Raw genomic sequence first — 16,795 nt, forward strand, 5'->3', positions numbered from 1 at the left:
GGCCATGCAAGTTTTCCCCTTCCTTGTTTTTTCCCCCCACAAGTCAAAATAAAGAGCATAAGAAAACTTCTTTGAAAAATAAGGGTTTGAAAGGAAAATAGCTTTTCTATGTGACATTATGGACTATATTACCTTTTCCTCACAGTGTTTGCCGGCGAGGGATATTCACATGCACCAGTTATCCTTGTCCTGCTGTGTGTACAGTTTACGGGGATCGACATTATTATACTTTTGATGGGTTGGAATATGATTACGTCAGTGACTGCCAAGCTTATTTAGTGAAGGTAGGAGAATTGTTCACACATTGCTTTTATTTTCCCTAGGCACACTCCTGTGTAAAAAAAAAAAAAAAAAAAAAAATAGAGAACTGGACTTGCAAAGGGAGCCTCTACATTTTTTCAATATCAATAGTTGATATATGGAAAGAGCCTTTAATAAAGAGGGTGCAACAGAGATGTAAGGGGAAATCTATAAAGAATTATCCTATAAATGGCTTTTTGTGCTAACACTATTTTGAATATGATGGTGATGATTTTTTTTATATAGTGGACAAAGTGTACATAGGTGCTCTAAGGACAAATAAAAGACAGGACCTGTCTCTGCCCTGCCATGATAAGGGAAGACAAATCAAAAGGATGTGTAGAGACCACCCTCATCAAGCCATCTCCTCAACTGCAGTTCCCATTGTGCTCCTCCATCTGTATCTTTTAGTTTTAAGCTCTTTGTAGCAAAGGCTTTCTTTATTTTCTGTACTCAACCTTGCTGAGTAAGTTGTCAGCCTTAAAACAAATAGCAGGGCATAGGAACAGTTTAAGATTGGCTAACCATTATTTGCATCTAGCTAGAATTGCATCTAGCTAGCTTGTTCTAAACCAATGGTTCTCAACCTATTTATCATTTTGGGCTGCATATGCGGCCCACAATGTGTTATGTGGGCTGCAAGTTGAGAACCACATCACCCCCACAAAAGCCCGGCACAGTCCCCTATGCCCAGCCCCCCTGCCCAGAGACCCCTCCACAGAGTGGGGCCAGGAGTGGAGCCCAGGGCGTGAGGATGGGCAGCCTGACTCCACACCATCGCAGCGCGGGTCTGGGCAGCCTAAAACCTGGGCATGCTGTAGCACCCCCCACAAACCCCTAGTTCCCAGCGCCCCCACCCCCTCAGTGCTCAGAGTGCCCTCCCTCCCCACAAACCTTCCCAGAGACCCATTCTCCCGCACCCTGCCTCCCTGCAGCACTCACCAGCTCCCCTGCTGACAGGAGCGCTCCAGCAGGCTGCCAGATGCTATCTCCTCCTTAGCCAGCCCCACCTCCTTTCAGATCAGAATGGCAAATTTTGAATTTTTTTTAGCACACAGCTGGGCCGTGGATTGAGAACTGCTGTTCTAAACTAACCATATAGGTAATTGCTTTGCACTATATCCTCTGTCACTCAGAGAACAATAAAACGTGACAATGTAATTTCAAAATGACAGCTGTATTGCTCTCACAGGATATGTCTGCATTGCAAGTAGACACCTGCAGCTGGCCCATGCTAGCTGATTTAGGCTTGAGCTGAAGGGCTGTTTAATTGTGGTGTAGATATTCAGGTTTGGGGTGGACCCCTGGCTTTAGGACCCTGCAAGATGGGAGAGTTCCAGAGCGTGGGCTGCAGCTTGAGCCTGAATGTCTACTCTGCAATTAAACAGCCTCTTAGCCTGAGCCCCCAGAGCCCAAGCTGGAGTCAGCTGGCACGGGCCAGCTGCGGGTGTCTAATTGCAGTGTAATCATACCCAGAGACTGTTTTCCTGTAAGAGCAGCGAGCACGGAAACTACTGTGCAGCTAAATACAGCTTTTGCATTTGTTTGTTTGTTTATTTGTTTTATATCACATGTTCATTTATAAAATGCACTTGGTTGGCATAGTTTCTAAGGGCCTGATCCACAATGCCCAAATCAGTGGAAGTCTTTCCATTGACTCCAATGGGATCTGGGTTACACCCTGAATGCATGTGTCTAATTAAACTCAAGTGTGCTGATTTAACAAAAAAGCCACAAATTCCTTTATTATGATTGGCTGGCAACTACATACTAATGTTCCTAATAGCAAATATTTACATTACTTGCCTATTTTGTGTAAAAATACCATTACTGACACTTCTAAATGTATCCTCCTGTTACTAAAAAAACACTAATTATTTCTTCTTCTTGGTTTGTGCTTGTGGTAGTGTTTAAAATTGAGAATCTGTTTTTGGAATTCTAGTAGTGTCCTATAAAAGAATATTTTTACTATGCTAGTACAGTAACTCCTCACTTTATGTTGTAGTTATGTTCCTGAAAAATGTGACTGTAAGCGAAACAATGTTAAGTGAATCCAATTTCCCCATAAGAATTAATGTAAATGGGGGGGGGGGGGGTTAGGTTCCAGGGAATTTTTTTTCACCAGACAAAAGACTATATATATATATATATATATATATATATATATATATATATATATATATATATATACACACACACACACACACACACACACACACACACACACACACACACACACACAGTATAAGTTTTAATCAAACAATTTAATACTGTTACACGGTGATGATGATTGTGAGGCTTGGTTGAGCTGGTGAAGTCAGAGGGTGGGATATTTCCCAGGGAATGCCTTACGGCTAAATGATGAACTAGCAATTGGCTGAGCCCTCAAGGGTTAACTCTCACACTCTACAAAGCAGCAGGAATGGAGGGAGGGGAGAGAACATCACAGAGAGAGAGATGCGCATTTCCCCTTTAAGCACACTGCCTTGTTAATTAGATCAGCTTGCTGAGACTGCAGCTGCTGCCAGCAAGCTCCCTCCGTCCTGAGCCCTGTCGTGTGTTCTCCCGGCTCTATGGAAGATGGGGTAAGCGGGGTGCAGGAGCAGGGAGGTGGGGGACACCCTGACATTAGCCCCCCTCTGCCTCCCCTCCCCCTGTACAGCAAGCAGGAGTCTCGGGGAGCAGCTCCAAGGCAGAGGACAGGAGCAGCACATGGCAGTGAGGGGAGGGATAGCTGCAACTGCTAGCCTGCTGGGCAGCTGCTGCATAGGGAACTTAGGGGAGCGGGGAGCTGATAGGGGGGCTGCCAGTCCACCCTGGTTCCAAGCCCCCACTAGCTAGCTGCAACGGGCTGCTCTTCCTGCAAGCAGTGGACAAAGCAGGCAGCTGCCAAATGACGTTAGAAGGGAGCATTGCACAACTTTAAACGAGCATGTTCCCTAATTGATCAGCAACGTAACAACGAAACAACGTTAACCGGGACGACTTTAAGTGAGGAGTTACTGTATGTGACCTAGTACGTCTAACTCTGATAAAAAGCCCAGCTTCTCAGTCATTATTATTCAAAATAACATTTCAAAAGAAACTTTACAAAATACCCTTAACTGTGTGAAATAAAACAAAATTATCAAAGTAAGAACAATGTGAACTTACATAACAACTTTACATCTACATCTACATCGCCTGAAGTTTTTATGTCTGTTTGCAAAGAGCTATTCAAAATGATGACTTACAACCCTCTTCTACCAAAAGCCAAAACAAACAAAATCACTCACAACTAAACTCCTGATATGCATCAGGGCATCTTCTAGCTAGAAATAGAAGTTAACTTATTTGTTATACCATCCTGGCATGCGTGAGTTGGAAAATTAATAGCCATCTCTTAATCTGTAAATCATCCAGCCGGATAGGTACATAGCCCAATCTTTACTAGCCTCTCCACCTTCAGGGGGCTGTGACTATTTTGCTGATCCCTCACATTGTCCAGTCGAGTTTCACTTCCCATTCTTCTTCTTATTAAATATATATTTTTTTAAATGAACCACTGGGAGCACACGGAGTTGTAAAGTTCAAGAATGAAGTTGGCAGTCACATAATTAAGGCATATGGCACATTGCCTGTAGTCCTTTCATCCAGTGAATGAGATGACCCAACTGATGAAAATGCTGCCTATGTAGATTTGTGATATCAGTACTAGCCTTGTTGTGTTGGAGACAGGTGCAATGGTAGGCCTACCTAGAAGCCTTTCAAACTCTGCTTTTTAAAAAAATTAAGATATGCCTGGTTCACAATAGCTAATTTGTTCATGGTCCTTGGGTTGCACTGAAGTGCTGAAGGATTTCACCACCCCAACAGAAGGATTGTTTACTACAAGCCAGGCGCTGTATGATGATTGCTAGAATCAATAACATTGCTATTTGTTCAATTCTGTCTATAAAATATTTAGAGGCAGGGAAGAGACTGATTTATCAGATAGTTTCCGTGTCTCTCCTACTGAAAGGGTGGGTGGTTTCTGCTTTAAATATTTGTCCCAGGGATTAGGTTAAACTGTTTTATTTCCTATTCATTAAATCCAGTTGATTTAGCTGGAACTCTGAAGTATATGTGCTATAGATACTCCAACTGAATATTAAAGTATACACCTTGTCTATCATCTTTTTTTTTCCTGCTGAGAAATAGGTCACTTTGCTCCTGCTAGTTTATGAACTGGCAGTAGAATACAATACTGGGAACCGTTGCTACCAAATACTTATTGCTGTGTTCTTTACTGACACAAGACTGAGTCCTTGAGTTTTATCCTGAATCTACAATAGCTGTTTTCTCAGTTGATAGGATAGTGAGTTGTGCCTGTCCACTTAATTGGCTGATGCTGTTTGACTTGGCATTTAGCCTTTCTGAATCTGGTGCACTGTGTTTAAACCATACACTTTATCAATATATCCTGCTGTTAAAGTTTAAGAAGATGCACCTGCTTGTGTTGGGAAGGGGGAAAAGGAAACACATTTAATCTTTTAGCCACTTAGGACATTTTAAAACACAGACTCAGTGTAATTATTATCAGCACTTTTTGTTTAAGATGACACCAGGCAAATGAAAAGGCTTTTTATAAAAGTTTCAAAAACATATTCTGTATTGGGTAAGAAAAACGTGCAAGAATTGAATGGAGCAATTTTTTTTTAAATCAGGGAGGTCATTTCTCATTAATTAGTAATGTATTTCAAGATATTTTGTTTCATGTAGTATATAACATAATGAATTTAGTGCACGTAAAGGTTACTGCACTTGTGTATGACTTCTTAAAGAACGTGTCCATTTTAAGCCCTAATCATTTAAAATCTTCCTTAATTAACAAATCCTTTTAAAGCAGAAAATCTCTATTCCGTGCAGATCGACTAATCTTTTTCACTTCATCTTAAGACAAGTAAATTGCTCATTTTTTGCAGGTCTGAATATTGATGAATTCATGCCAGCCAAGTGTTATAGCTAAATAGAAGATCTTTCCTTAAAAGCATAGGAAAGTAAACTCAATGCTATTTTTCTACTGTAAAATAACTGAGGTTGTCTATACTACATGTTCCTCAGTTGTTCCATTCCTGTTTGTTTCCTGGTACTTTTGCATTTATGTTAAAATTGCCACTTGTATGGTATATATGTAGGGCCTAATCTAATTAGTTCATAATTGCCTCTATAGCTGCTTTCACTCCTGAAATTCAGTCTCATCTTCAGTAGTGGCTGCACAATGCTAGTGTGTAGGCATTTTGCAGCCCTTCAAGGCCATCCTCTTCGTAGAAACAGAGTTCCACATTCAGTGTTGTAGGAGAGGTCATGTTCCCAACTGACAAATATCAGCCAAGGAAGAATTTTGAAGGGTCTGTGTAGCCTGAAGATCAGCCTGTCCTTGAATGAGAGCTCTGTGCTAATACTCAGAGCCTGCTTCAAAGCCCAATGAAGTCAGTGAGAGTCAAGCTCCTCTTTATATCAATTTTTGGAAGTCCTGCTAGGTTCTTATTAACCAAGCCTATAGAGATGTCCCTCTCCTTTTTAGTCTTCACCTGGAAAGCTCAATACCCAGATAACTTCGGCTTGTACCTTTTTTCCCACTTGTTCCATCCTCTTGGTGAGCAGAAGATTCAATTACAGCTGGCAATGGGTTTATGCTCTTGTTCCATTTTCTCCAGATCAATGATTTCAGACTCAATTACCTCTACGTGCCTTTCTGTCTCCACCATCTGGCTATCCAGACCATTGAATTATGCTGTGAATGAATCACTTTTGTTCTCCAACAAAGGAAAGATTGCTTTCAATTTGTGCAGATTAGCATGGAGGGTTTCCAGCAATGGCTTGAACAAAATTTCTTGCCATGAGACTGGAGTTATTGAGGAGGTGTGGTGTGATTGACAGGTTGGCACCACATGATGGGTCCTTGCTATTCAGCAGTGACCACACAGCATGAAGAAAGTTAACTTTTTCACCATTGATTTTTGCTTTTGGTGTTATGATTGGGCATGCAGGTGTCCTTTGGAAATCCCTAATCTACATTTTAATTTGTTGCCTGTCTGAAGAGCAAGACGACCATAAAAATGGCTAGTTGGAGTTCTGATAATACTGCTTGCTTCTGGTGTGTCAGGTTCCATAGACTGTTAATATAGCACTCCCAGCCATAAACAAAAATAACCTTGTACACATCTGTTTTAGGGTGATCACTGTGTGTGTTGTCATTTCACTGCTGAGAGCCCTTTACCATATGTGAACTCTAAGCATGTGAGTCAGGTTGATGATGTTAGTGTGGGCCACATTTTATGGGCCACCTGAAGATGCTGCTTTAGGGGTGACCGTGCGGGTGAGACTCTAAGAATGGGTAATGTAGGAGCAATATAGGAAAATGTTTAATTCTGAATTAAATTTGCTATGGGCTGAGTCAGGAAAGCTCCTGAGATCCTACCTTTCTGAATCCTTAGAAACTAGACATTACAGTATAGCAATATGAATGATCCAATTTTAACTTTTTTTGTTATAAAAGTTGTAATGAAGTCTAGGACTTGTAGTCATTGACAATGTTTTGTGGTACTCAGAAATACCTTGTATGTTACTTAGGAAAAGTAACTTGCTGTCACAATTTCATTTCTACATTTTCACTTTACATTTTGCTTTACTAAGGAACAAAGCAAAATCTTCACAGTGACAAATAAAATTAGTTACATCTAAAAAGTAGCTATTAATAATAAAACCACATTTATAGACCATTAACAAAAATAATATATCACATACACTTTATAATACTGCATGCTTCCATATAAATAAAAATTTAAATATTTAAACATGCAATAAATCAGTACATCCATTAACTGTGCTGTTTAGATACCTTCTGTATCTCAAAATAATTTATACTGCTGGGGATCGTGTCACTTGGTAACAGATACCCAAGCATTCCCAAAACCTTAATCTAGGGAATATCACATTTTTAATTAGAAAAGGATTGTTGTAATGTAACCTAAGCAAATGCCAAATCTGATACAACAAGCAAGGCAAAATTAAATAAACGAAACAAAGGAGAATCTGTTTAAATGATTTTATGCATTCTTTTTCTTAAAATATGAAAAAAAGAAGAAAAAAATCCCTGCTATATTTCTTTTTACCTGATTGCATCATTTTGGTTTGGAAATTTTGATAATTAAAATAGGGCATTCTTTTAGAAATAAACGTTGGACTGTATTACCCAGAAAGATTCCCTTGTCATGGTACCACTCTGAACTGTCAATAGAGTCAGATTCACTAAACGGTTGTTAGGACTTTACACATACTTGTGCTAAAATCAAAACCCTGTACTACTATAAAAAGCTCCCAGAATAGGAAATCCGTTGAAGGTCGTAAAATGGTATATTTTGGAAGTCACTTCTGGGGAGGGTATCCTGAGTGCATTATCAGACATCTGAAAATGGTCAGAGGATGTTAGAAACTGGAATAATAACCCTCTCCATATAAAAACAGGAGTACTTGTGGCACCTTAGAGACTAACAAATTTATTTGAGCATAAGCTTTCGTGGGCTACAGCCCACTTCTTCGGATGCATAGAATGGAACATAAGAAAGCTTACGCTCAAATACATTTGTTAGTCTCCAAGATGCCACAAGTACTCCTGTTTATTTTTGCAGATACAGACTAACACGGCTGCTACTCTGAAACCTCTCCATATAGTATTGCCACAGACCTTCCCACCCACTGCAGTTGCATCCTGCTCCTGCCCTTCTACTCAATAATGTTATCATTCATTATTCTTACAGTGCCATAGAAGGGTATGGTACTTTACAGATTTAGCTGATTAAATCATTACTTTCTGGAGTTTACAAACAAAATTAGACTTAATATAGACATAGGGGATGGCGAGGAAAAGGTGTGTGTGTGTGAAGCGAGAAATATAACAAAAATGTTATATCGTTTGGTTGATATTTGGCTTGCATGTTAGTAGTTCCAAATATTATTTATTTAAAAAAATTTTTTTTATTAAAGTGAGTTAATTTTTGTAGAAATGTGAGCATTATCACTGCTCTTTTCTCCATTTGCCTTTCCTGGTGCTCTCCTCCATGGTGAGAACCCCCCTTTCTTCCATATAAATATGCATCCCATCTCCAGTTCTGAGCTCTTCTTAACCATTAACTTGTGAGACTGTGTGAATCAGTGCCATCTGGTGACTCCCAATAACAATGCACACGACTCCTGCAAAGCCTTTTGGGGGCCATTAGCATTGTGCTTCAGGTAGGCAAGAAGTTAAAATTAAACAACAGTAAACAATGTGTGTGTATTTATACGAAAACACAGAGGTATATAGGCCTTAATGCTTATGCTTAAGTGCTTTGCTGGACTGGGGACAGAATGCTCTGCATCTTGCAGGATTGAGGTCTTTGTCAATAATAGATTAGCAACAATGCTTCAGGAGTTAAACATTAGGTGCCTTGCAAGAGGGGTTTTAGAGCACCGCATCACAATAAATAACAAATAATAAGCCTGGACTTTCATGACGTATAAAAAGGGGAAACGGCTAAGTTTGTCTATACTATGCTGGTAGCATCCCCCTGGAGATAGCCAATAAGAATAAAACAAGTTCTACTTTTTGCAGAAAAGTGCAGTTTTCAATGTTTTCAAATCTCCATATTTTGTCTTTCGAGTATCATTATTAAAAAAGTAGCAAACTCAGATAAAAATAAGTGAAATGGGACTTGATTTATCTTGTGCCATCTCCAGTCTGTCCCCATATTCTGTAGGGAGTGCAGTGGTACTACCAGAGGGCATGCTAGTACATCATACAGAGTGGGAGCCAGTGAGCCTGGATATTAGGACCTGGGAACGATGGAGAAGAGGGTATGCCTTTAAATCAGTTAATTACTGAGTGTCCCACTAATCCTGGTTATTTGAGCATGTAGCTCTAAAGCAGATAGATTTAAATGATTTTTTTTCTTCCAAAAAACAACCTTCACTTCAAGTCATCATTTATTGGGCTGGATTTTCTGAGATGAGCATAGTGTTCTTATTAGTTGGCACTGACGGCAGCTGAAGATTTGTGACAGAAATAAGACGTAACGTTCCCGAGCATTATTACGAATTTGGGAAGTGGTAGCAGTTTATTTTTCCTTATCTCAATGGCATGGGATACAGTACAGTTGAGAAGTCTAGCAAAAGAACATTCTGAGAAGTTAGGACTGACAATGAGTTTTTGACTGAGTGCCCAGGTCCGTGACACTCTGCCTTTCACGTTGCTTAGCAACTCCATGTTATCACAAAGAAACTGATATTAAGTTGGAAGAGGCTGGATATGGTAATTTATGTGGGAAGATACTAGTTTCTCTTGAAGTGGGAAAACCATTTTATTTCTAGTTTCTATCAGCGTGACTTGGTTTCACATGACAGATTGTAGCACATCCCTCTTTGTGGACATTTTACCTAATAAGGTAAAGAGTAGCTCTGCTCTGGAAAGTGACTATGTAAAAATGACACCTTGTTATTCACTAGGTCTGCTCCCTGTCTATACTCGGATGTATCTACCAACATCGGTGACAAAAGTAGTTTGTTACAGCAGGTTACTGAGAGTGAGTTTGATTGTTAATAATTATTTATTATTTGTATTACTATAGCACCTAAGAGTCCCAGTCATGGACTCGGACCCCATTGTGCTAAACACTGAACAAAAAGGCGGTTTGTCTGCCGAAGAGATTACCGTCTAAGTTGGACCCCTTTCTTTTTTTGCATCGTCAACAGAATTATTTACTAAATTGCAGTTGCACCTGTGCTTTACCCACTGAAAGTAATAGGGTGGCACATGTGCCACTGGTTGCTGAATTTGAAGGTCATGGGACTACACAGGTGTAACTCAAGGTGCTGTGTGAGAAGGAAAGAACCCAGCTACTTTCAGATCTGTGGAGGAGTGGCAGTTAGGGGAGGGAAAAAGTCTTTATTTATTAACTGAGCAAATTTGATACTGAAAGTTTTGTGACACAATAAACATCGAGCCCCACAAAGGGCATTTTTATAGTGGGGGCCAGGGTCAGGGTTTGAGTGGCGGGAGAAGGTGCACAAGAGGCTTAGGTTTAAACACAGAATGCCCTTTCTGAGATTTCTGGTTTATTTCAGGAGTTTTGTTTTAATCAAAACAATACAATTTTTGATTGTCTCTGGCTGCATTCCTGCCATGCAGCTTTCCATAAATGATCTCTAATATATACACCAACAAACAGGAAAGTGTGGCTCCTCTCACTCAAGCCAGGCTAACTTAGAGGGGTTACCTCGAGTTTTGATAATTTAAGATAACTCTGCATTGTGTGGGAGCCTTAAGGCTCCCTGTCTGGGCTTTTGGTCAGCAATATTGCTCTGTCTCACTGAGCTTGTTGTCACTGCAGAGTTAACTCATTTTATAACTTGTGTCCACCCCCCTGAACTCAAGTCCTGTTCATACGCAAAAACCCTTTAGTGTGGTGGTGCCCTTAACTCGACTTGGCTGACCTATCAGGGTATGTCTACGCTGCAGCAGGGAGCGTGCCTCCCAGCCCAGATAGACAGGGTGGACATTGCAGCTTGCGTGGCAGCCCGACCCTCTGGGTCTGAGCTCGAGTAGATAGCTTGAGTCTGCACCAAAGCCACAGCACCCACACAGCTGTTTTTAGTGCACTAGCTGGAGTCCAGCTAGCACAAATTTGTCTACCCACAAGCGGTTTATACGCGCAGGCTCACACACACAGTCACTGTTTTTAGTGAAAACATCACCTGAGTGTTAACTTGCAGTGTGGCTCCTCTCACTCAAGCCAGGCTAACTTGAGAGGGTTGCCTCGAGTTTTGATAATTTAAGATAACTCTGCATTGATGAATAGCCTTTAAGATCCTGAACCTAATTAGAGCCATAGAATCATAGAATATCAGGGCTGGAAGGGATCTCAGGAGGTCATCTAGTCCAACCCCCTGCTCAAAGCAGGGCCAATCCCCCATACAGATTTTTGTCCCAGATCCCTAAATGGCCCCCTCAAGGATTGAACTCACAACCTTGGGTTTAGCAGTCCAATGCTCAAACCACTGAGCTATCCCCATTGCCCCTAGGTAGCATCAAGCTAGCAGTGCTTCCCTGAGCAGACTCTTGCTAGAAGTTAACCCCCAAGCCCCACAAGCTGTGAGCTGGCTCAGTGGGGTATCTTCCTATGGGCACTATGGGACTGGGGGTTATGCGGGGCTGTGCAGTGTCTTCCAGTGAACAGCAAAAAACCCGCATACCCCCACCACACAGTGACTTTTCAGATCAGAACGATACTTTAAGCTGTGCCGCTCGTTGTTATTTGTATTGATTACAAGACTGCTTCCCATAGCTGCCAAGTTCTCTGCAGTCCCATACGCAACATTTCTCGCTGGTGAGAAAAAGCAACTGATGTTTCACCCTTAAGAGCAAGCGTGTGTGGGGAAAACAGAATCTATCTCCTGCATGTCTCAAAAACCAGAGGGTCCTGGGGGAGCCAGAGGACCCCAGGGTATTAGAGGGAGTTGGGTTGCTGGGATGGCTTGCTGTGAAAGGGAGCGTGGAAGGGGGACGTGTATATGGCTGTTGGGAGGAGAGACCCTGGAGAAGAATTAGTGGGGTGAGAAAAGCTGGAACAGCCTGAGGGGGTGGTTGTCGGTGGATGAGATGGGAAGAGCCTTCCTGGGGCAGCTTGGGGAAAGAGTTGTTGGAGCCAGTGGTAGGGACTGGAGGATTGTTAGGGATGTGGGGGACCTGGATCAGCTACCCTCACCCTGCCCCAGCCTCTCCCCATTAGCCTCCTTAGTTCTGTCCCCTTCCCGTTCTGGCCCCAACTGTCCCATCAGCCCCCTATTCTGTCCCATGCTCCTCCCTTTCAGATACTGTCTCTGCCTCCCAAGAGGCACACCGGCAAGGGGGATCAAAAACAAAGTGGAGGCAGAAAGGCTCCCTGAAAACAGCACTACAATCCCCCCTCCCCCCACCCCGAGTGCTGGGAGGAGGAATTGTAGGTGTCTGTTGGTGAATGTGAGAGATGTGAATGTGTGAGATCTCAGCAGAGATGTGGGTTTGTGGGACAAGGCTTTCAAATGCAAAACTCCGGAATGTCTTGAAGGGGTGAAGAATCCATGCTTTGTTTGTTTACTTACTAACTTACATAATTCGGTAATTTTCCTGTCCTTAGTACACATTAGTAATGTTTTACTTGAATCCCGTGTCTCTTATCTAGTCTGAACTCAAGTAGCTAACACAGTAAAATACTTTAATGAAAGCAGATGAGTCTTCTGAGATTTTGCTGCATCGCAATATATTAAGTTAGTCGTACTTTCTGAGAATGTTCAAGGGAACAAAAATTAGGGTATTTGTATGGGTACAAAAGAGGCCTCAAGGAGTTGTTATAGACAGTGTCCAAATGGAGGATGTATGACTGGGTGACTCAGTCAGGGGTGGGATATAGAGCTTGTCATCTTCAGGTTACTGTTTCATATCTAACACGGGCTTGTAATGAGCATATGCCTAGAACTGATCTGACACCGGTCTGACTTTACAGGAGTTTCTCCTGACTTACACTGATGTAAGCAAGATCAGAATCAGGTCTCTCAAGCCTTCACTGTTTGAAGGCTGTTTGGTGGCCTCTACATAACTTATGAGTAAGGCTACGTTTATGTCATGCACAGGGCCGACTTCAGGCACCAGCCGAGCAAGCTGGTGCTTGGGGCGGCAGCTTGTAGGAGGCGGCATTCCGGCCAATCCTAGGGCAGCACAGCTGCTTTTTTGTTTTTGTTTGTTTGTTTTTGTTGTTGTTTGTTGTTGTTCCGCTCTGGCCGCTCTGTAGGGGGCAGCGGCATGGAGGACGGGAGCACCCTGCAGCAAGCCCGGCAGGGCAGCCCGCGTCCTTCCCTCCCAACCGACTGGAGTGGTGCGGAGCCCTCCCAGCAGGGGGCATGGCGGGAGGGGCCGCGTGGCAGCGCCCCGCTGAAGCCCTGGCCGCCCCCCTTCTATCTCTCCCCCTGCTACCTCCCCCACCCCCCCGCTAGCCAGGGCACATCCTGGCTCCGGCCGCGCCGCAGTTTTTTTTTTTTTTTGCTTGGGGCGGCCAGAAAGCCAGTGCCGGCCCTGGTCATGCAGGTCATGAAAGTCATGAAATCTGTGACTTCACGAGACCTCTGTGACATTTTCTGCTTCAGCCCCTGGGGCCATGGGACTGGAGCTGGCAGCCAGCGGGGCCAGGCAGGGTTCAAGCCGTGGGCAACAGCCTCCTCAGGATCCCCCTGCAGGGTTCCAGTGACAGGTAACAGTCTCCTCAGGGTCTCTTTGCAGGGTTCCCACGACAGGCAACAGCCTACTTAAGGGGGCCCTCCTCAGGGTTCCAGCGACTTTGGTAGATAATCTCACTATTGCCTACCACAAATCTGACAAATGGTTGGTAGACTTCTTGGTTTTGAAAATACAATAGCAACACGTTCTCAGACTGCATGCTTTTTAAAAATTCCTTTTCATTGTTGTTGATAACATAGCTAGACTATGATTACCATATTGTGCTAAAAGATTAGATTTTTTTTCTGTGTACAGTCAATTTTTAAAACCTAAACCAAACTCTTATTTAGTTAAAAATCTAATTTTAGGCTAGGCTAATCCTCAAATTGTGAACAAAGTCCTCAATAATATAAAATGACTGAAAGATGGATTTAATAGTTCTTTGTGTTTAACTCTAAGCTTTGAATCAAAAGAAGGTACAATACTGGATTTAAAATTGCTTTCTTTGATTGATACCTCTTTACATGGCTTTTCAGTTTAAGATGTTTAAGCTGGAATTTATCTGCTGAAGTGAAATGTAATTGTATTTGTAAATAAAATGATTTTTCTTCATGTTGCAGAGTACAGACAACTCAAATGTATCTGTAATTGCCCAGAACAAGAAGTGCTTTGACAATGACATTGTTTGCTCTAAGAGCGTTTTGATCTCTGTTGGAGACACTGAGATTTATTTTAGTGAACCTTCTGACAAACAGGTTAGTTGTTCTCTTTCCTTGTTTGGATGACCCTTTAAAGTACATGTCTGAAACACACAAATTTAATTTATTAAACTGAGTCTCATTCAATCTAAAGTATCAAAAACATCCAAGCTTGATGTAGCTTGGGTTCCTTTGAAAATTCTGTTTCTTCACTGCTTTTTCAAGCTCCCTTTCCCTTTCCCCTTCCACACCCATATTGGTCCCACTGGGAAGAATGCTTGGCTGCTGCTGTTCCAATGGAGCCAAGGAGTTTTTGAATTTGTTTGTTTCTGTCCATGTGCTTTTGTGACGGAAGGCAGCATCTGAGCCAAAATAACTACAAATAAAATAAAAATTCTTAAAACAAAACAGCTGAGGCAATGCTCCCTAGTTGCTCGATAACATGCTAGGGTTAAGCTATACTTTAAAATACTCTTTGGGCTAGTTATTAGTTGGCTGTATGTCTTGGTTGCATTATAGAATTGCTGTTGTAGATCTTTCACAAATATCCATTTCTGACAGAGAACCGCCAGGGGACAGGAAAAAAACCCAACATATCAGCTTTGGAAGGCTGGATATTATACAGTGCTACACTTTCCAGAACAGGAAATTACAGTCCTGTGGGACAAGAAGACAACGATACATGTCAAAGTTGGACCTCGGTGGAAGGTGAACCAAATTGTAAACTTGATATACAATGTATTTTATATGACAAAGAGGTTTATTCATACTGAAAGAAATACAGTGTGGGGTGGAAATATGGGGAGGCCCTTGGAATTCAGTGTATTAACATTTTATCTTTGGGCACTTTTGAAACCTGGTTTAGATCACAAAGCAAAGATGGATCCAAAGCAGAATATTGGATATAAACTCCTTGAACTTGGATTTTTTTCCTCCCAGATACGAACCTCATAGCTGAGGCCATTATGTGGTCACAAGTTCTATGACTTTGATGGTCTCACTCTTGGTGTATATTTATCAATAATCTAAAAACCTTGGTACAATTTAGCAGAATTCAGCCCAATACATTCTGCTAAGAATCTCAGTTGGTAGGTTGCAGGTCAAGTAACAGCAACATTTACAGCAACCTATAAGAAATTGAATGCTGGCTGCCTACACTATTCCTGGGTTAAGCTAGCACTGTCATTCTTTAACTCTCATAAGCAATAATAAAATGAAATTATCTCAAATTGAGAAAAATAAATACAGGCCAAATTGTGATTTCATTAGGAGTTCTTGAGGAATAAGTTACTATTTGGCATAAGCAAGTGTGTCAGAATCTGGCTTTAAATGAGTAACAAGTACTCGTAGAGTCTGAGGTTTGCACTAGATATTGAAATCAATATCTTTGCTTGTCTTCTAACCATAGGAGTGTTACACTGGTAAAGCTGCTTTCAGTCAGGTTATTTTAGTAATTCAAAGATGTTTCAGGTAGTAGCATGAAGCATACTGTCAAGATGCTTTCAGTGCTCCAAATGCAACTGTTGACTTCTGTGGAATAATCATTATTGTCTTTGTTTTTAATTGACATCCCTGGTAATACATTCCACTGCTCTCCTGTGACATTCAGGTATTAGTGTGACCCAAATTAAGGCGAGAAGAGACTGAGATGATACAGTTGTAGAAGAGACAGCTCAGTTTATTACATACTCACATTTTGGGATTAAAATGAACATGGGCAAACACCCAGCCAGGGAAAAGGATCTAGAAAAGAAATAGGAGACACTCTCTGAGCACCTACCACGGGTATGTTTAAATTGCAGTCAGGTGTGACTTCTGCACATGTAGACAAATCAGATCTAGCTTTGATCTAGCTATCTCCAGTAACAATAGCAGTGACAGCAGCACAGGCTGTACAAACCCACCCAGTTTCCTGGGTATGTACTTAAGTAGCTAGCCCGTTGCTGCTTGTGCTGTGCTATTCTGCTATTGTTATTCAAGCTAGCTAGATCCAAGCTAGCTCGGGTTTGTCTACACATGCTACAGTCACACCTCTGACTGGAGTGTAGACATACCCTCAGGTGTCAACCGTGAATGCACATGCTCAGAGAGGGGTTCTGAAGGGACCCCTCAGCAAGAGGAGTTATAGTGCCCATACAAGGACACTAATACATCACACACTTCTCCCCCTCACACACACCTTTCTCAGAGACTTCAGTTCAACCAAGAAAGGGGCTGCAATAGTAGGACCTAAAGCGCATGCCCCAATATTAAGAGTGCTACAGGTGACTGGCTTGTGCATAACTGTTGATATGAATGCCCTCGCTATTCTAACTTGGATATAGGAAGAAGGTCTTAATGATCATTATTTAGTCAGACTCCAATGGTTTGCGGTAATGTATCGGAACTTTTGGCTTTTGACTTGGATCGTACAAATGTCAGCTTTTAGAGGGAGTTTTGTAGAGACCCCAGTCCCTTTATTCAGTCAGAAAGTAAAGATGCATTCTGGGAAGCAGAAAATAGAATAACAAATGAAAATATAATTTTCTGCTTTTAAAACCTTTAGTTCGGA

The 16,795-nt window shown here is 41.8% G+C and overlaps 1 protein-coding gene across 1 annotated transcript in view; it reads left to right on the top strand.

The window, feature by feature from the left end:
• Window positions 1–16,795, top strand: part of OTOGL (otogelin like) — a 145,250-nt gene that overhangs the window by 48,829 nt on the left and 79,626 nt on the right. Inside the window, exons 25-27 of the mRNA XM_042850786.2 lie at window positions 146–284; window positions 14,167–14,301; window positions 14,806–14,952. Coding sequence (XP_042706720.2) covers window positions 146–284; window positions 14,167–14,301; window positions 14,806–14,952 — 421 coding nt within the window. The remainder of the gene's footprint in view (window positions 1–145; window positions 285–14,166; window positions 14,302–14,805; window positions 14,953–16,795) is intronic.

This window comes from Chrysemys picta, chromosome 1 (assembly GCF_011386835.1).
Source record: "Chrysemys picta bellii isolate R12L10 chromosome 1, ASM1138683v2, whole genome shotgun sequence".
In the NCBI taxonomy this organism is placed as follows: Eukaryota; Metazoa; Chordata; order Testudines; family Emydidae; genus Chrysemys; species Chrysemys picta.